The sequence below is a fragment of the Watersipora subatra genome, chromosome 9, assembly GCF_963576615.1.
Source record: "Watersipora subatra chromosome 9, tzWatSuba1.1, whole genome shotgun sequence".
Lineage (NCBI taxonomy): Eukaryota > Metazoa > Bryozoa > Gymnolaemata > Cheilostomatida > Watersiporidae > Watersipora > Watersipora subatra.
The window spans coordinates 61,303,047-61,306,649 of NC_088716.1; the positions used below are offsets into that span (position 1 = coordinate 61,303,047).

A 3,603-nucleotide genomic window follows, 5' to 3' on the forward strand; every position below is an offset into this window, starting at 1 on the left:
AGACGCAGCGCAGCCAGGCCCGGTTGCTAGCGCAGGACGCTCAAAAATGGACGAGGGCTGCTGAGACTATGCAGGTGACCCTGCGGCAGGGACGCCTGGAGGGCCGAGAACGCCAGCTACTATTAGAGGAGATAGAGCGCCTCCGCTATGGAGCCTGCCAACATGAGGCTCTGGCCTGGCTAGTCCTCCCACAAGATGTGAATTAGAGACCCTAGTCGCCAATGAGGGGAGTGTGTGGTGGATGGCGTCCCTCTTACATTTAGCCAAGCCGATGTACAGCCGAGTCAAGCTTAGCCAAGCCAGAGCCATACCGACTGAAGACCGAGCCGAGCTGGACCGAGCTGGACCGAGCTGGGCCAAGCCGTGCTGGGTCTAACCAAGCAGAAGAGGAGCGAAGTTTAGCAGCTATATAAGCCCGAACACTCGTCTAGTAGAGCAGAGCTGTTCTGGGCCTGTTCATTGCTTGTCACTTGATTCATTTCTTGTACACTTTGATGAACTAAGCAGTAATATATGTATTGTACTCATGCACGAGTCTTGTACTAGTGGAGGAATAATTATACTGTAAGGTCGCACAAAACCTTTACAGTATAATTATTAAACTGTATGCTTGCAATTGCTGATAAAATGAAGCCTGCTTGTATATGTAACAGGTTATAAGAATACATAATATTATATTCAACTGATTATAAGAATACATAATGTATTATCTAACAGGCTATAAGAATAAGTACATGACAAGTTATACAAAATAAGTACATGTATTAGCTTCTTTCCAATCTTTTCCACTAAATGACATCAAATTATCTGGATTGTCAAAACTTTATTTCAGACAAATGTGCATAATAAATCAATTCCTTTTTAATTGTTTCAATTTAATCAAGTATGGTGTATTGCCATTCACACAGGCTGATACATCATTCCACACAAAGACAAAAAACTGATGTTTTTGTTAAAAACAGAGGTCTCCTTCATAATAGTAGCGCACTAAACTACTCATTCAACCAGGAGACATGCCAGCTTTGTTAGAGACAGGATACTTGTCAATCAATCAATAGACATTCAGGCTTTGTTGGAGACAGGATACTTGTCAATCAAGTATGAGACATGCCAGCTTTGTTAGAGATACGGGTACTTATCAATCAAGTATGAGACATGCCAGTTTTGTTAGAGACGGTGGGTTCTTGTCAATCAAGTAGGAGACATGCCAGCTTTGTTAGAGACAGGGCACTTGTCCATCAAGTATGAGACATGCCAGCTTTGTTAGAGAAAGGGTACTTGTCAATCAAGTAGGAGATATGCTAACTTTGTTGGAGACCGGTACTTGTCAGTCAAGAGTCTTCCAGAAATACTTCAAGTCTACAGCATAGTATTTTCCTCAAGGGGCTTGAGATTACCTGAGGACTTTGTGTGGTGTTGAACTTGACTGAGGGAGCCAAGACCTGAATCTGGTTGATACTCTGTTTGTCTCTTCTGTTGCAAACTTTGCATAGATACAGAATTAGTAGAATTGCGTGGCATTGAGCTAGAACTTGATAGGAACTGTTGGCTTGTGGAAAGTGAAAACGACAAGTCGAAATTGTCAACATCATTCGTGCTTCCGACCTTTTCGAGGTGTAGCGTTCTTCTTTCAATTATTTCATTGCTGCTTTCCTCTTCTCCCAGTGGCCTCAAGTTTCCCACACTTTTATGGTGAACTTTTGCAAGCTCATTTATAGCTTGGTGCAGCACAACCGCTTGATACATGGGGATACTTCCATCCTCTATCGTGTTTATGGATTCACCGATGAGCTTACCAAATCTGTAAAGCAGCCCATTTCTTGAGTCAATCACATAGACTATTTTCCCACTTTCTCCCATAAACAGTTGCCTAAAATGCGACAACAATGTTAATCATTCTGGGATTAGAAATAACCAGTGTATTTAGAGCATCAGTTTATGCAAAGTTTTAAATGGAGCTATTTTATATTTTATTAATTCGAGCCTTAAATTGGTTGATCGCTTCAAAGAAATGCTAAGCTCTTACTGTACAGACAGCTGTCAAGTGGCTAATGTCCTGAAAACTGACATCGTTCACCTAAAAGCCTTGGAAGCGATAACCTTTCAATTTCCTTAGGTATATATATACTGTTTCAATTGAGGACCTCAAGCTAGTTGTCTTCTCACTCCCATTCTATGTCAAGGAACCAATTCAAAGGATTTTTGATCAACAAATGTGATTGTCAATGGGTTTCTCCTTATATCATAAATTTCAAGTGCACAACATGAATTTATTTTGCAGGCAAGTAATTTGAGTTTAATAAATACTCTAGCCAACATTAAAAAACATGGGCCCGTTTAGCTTGGCACGCTTCTGGCCACTGATAGCTTGGACAGCGAACGAAACAATAACAGCTAAAATTGATTGGATTTTAAATATTTTAATTTGACAATCACTAGAAATAGTAAATAGGAATCTAACCCATCGGTGGTGATGAACAAAATGTGATGAAGCTGGATTCGTCCATCTTCACTTGTCTGTTTGCGAGCTTTGCCCAGCGGCTGCAATGGGAAGATCATGAAGCCTATCCTTTCACCAACCACAACACGTACTCTGGCTCTGCCCATTTTGTCGAGGTCTCGAGGATGCTGCAAAGGAATGATAGGGCCAATCTTTACACCGCTCTTGTGTGTGTTCAATGCCTCCAGCTCCGAGAAAGAAATGGTTTGCTGATTTGGATTACGCAGTTCGCGTTCGGAAATTTCCATTAAAACAGCATCAGCGAGGAAAGCATTGTGTTTTTTGTTCTTGTTTTCGTTAGCATCTGTAGGATAGTGGCGATAAGCAAACAGGGCTGGAGATGGGTTTAAACTGAGAACTTTAAAAGGGAAATGCAATTGCAGACGGTACTTTGTATTAAAACTTCTACCAGCCAGGTCTTTCTGTATTCGAGTGACAGTATCATCTGAAGCAGTAGGCTGGCGAAGCTTGTCACAGTCATCACTCTCAAGCAGAAAGTGGCTTGAGGTGAGAGCATAAAAGGCTGTATAGGGGGCATACTCATTTACTGTGTTTACTCCTTGCAAAATCAGCTCGCATGATGCAGATTCCACTACAACATATTTATCCGATTTGGGCTGATAGGTCAACTTTTTGACCCCGTAGTTTTTATTCGCTGTGTCTTCATATTCTTGGGTTCTCTGATCAGCGCGTTCCTCTTGCGTTCGCAAAGTGAATTTAGGGTGTTTTTCTTTTAATTCTCTCTCTAAAGATTTCTTAATTTCAACAGTTCCTTTACCGATCAGCCAGATCTCATGATGATTTACTAGCGATTGGTGCAGCATGGCAGAAACATCCTGTCTTATGCATTCTCTGTAAGTATCCAATAAGCCAACAATTCATTCATGCCAACCTTGAATAATCTTACAAAGGTCATGTTCATTATTCAAGGTCCTGATAGACCATGTTCAGGTAGAACAGCCGGCTAACACCAGGTTGTTAAGCAAAGTATTTCATGTAGAATCACCATATTTCAGGTCATCTGAAACATCAGTTTAATTGTGCCTGACTAAAATATACATACATATTTGGCCACAGCTCAGTAAACAACTATGGTCTCTACC

General features: G+C 41.2%; 1 protein-coding gene across 1 annotated transcript; it reads right to left on the reverse strand.

Moving 5' to 3' along the window:
- Positions 1-1,359: 1,359 nt before the first annotated feature.
- LOC137405327 (uncharacterized) lies at positions 1,360-2,776 on the reverse strand. The gene is made up of 2 exons (XM_068091556.1): positions 2,462-2,776; positions 1,360-1,870 (listed from the first exon to the last, which is right to left on the reverse strand). The coding sequence occupies exons 1-2, from the start codon at positions 2,746-2,748 to the stop codon at positions 1,360-1,362; spliced, it is 798 nt and encodes a 265-aa protein (XP_067947657.1). The 5' UTR covers positions 2,749-2,776.
- Between the last annotated feature and the right edge of the window lie 827 nt (positions 2,777-3,603).

Excerpts from the sequence above, each read along its gene's own strand:
- LOC137405327 (XM_068091556.1), bottom strand. The coding sequence starts at position 2,748 with ATGGAAATTTCCGAACGCGAACTGCGTAATCCAAATCAGCAAACCATT. Across the intron at positions 1,871-2,461 it reads TTGTTCATCACCACCGATGG|GCAACTGTTTATGGGAGAAA; the intron begins GTTAGATTCCTA and ends GTCGCATTTTAG.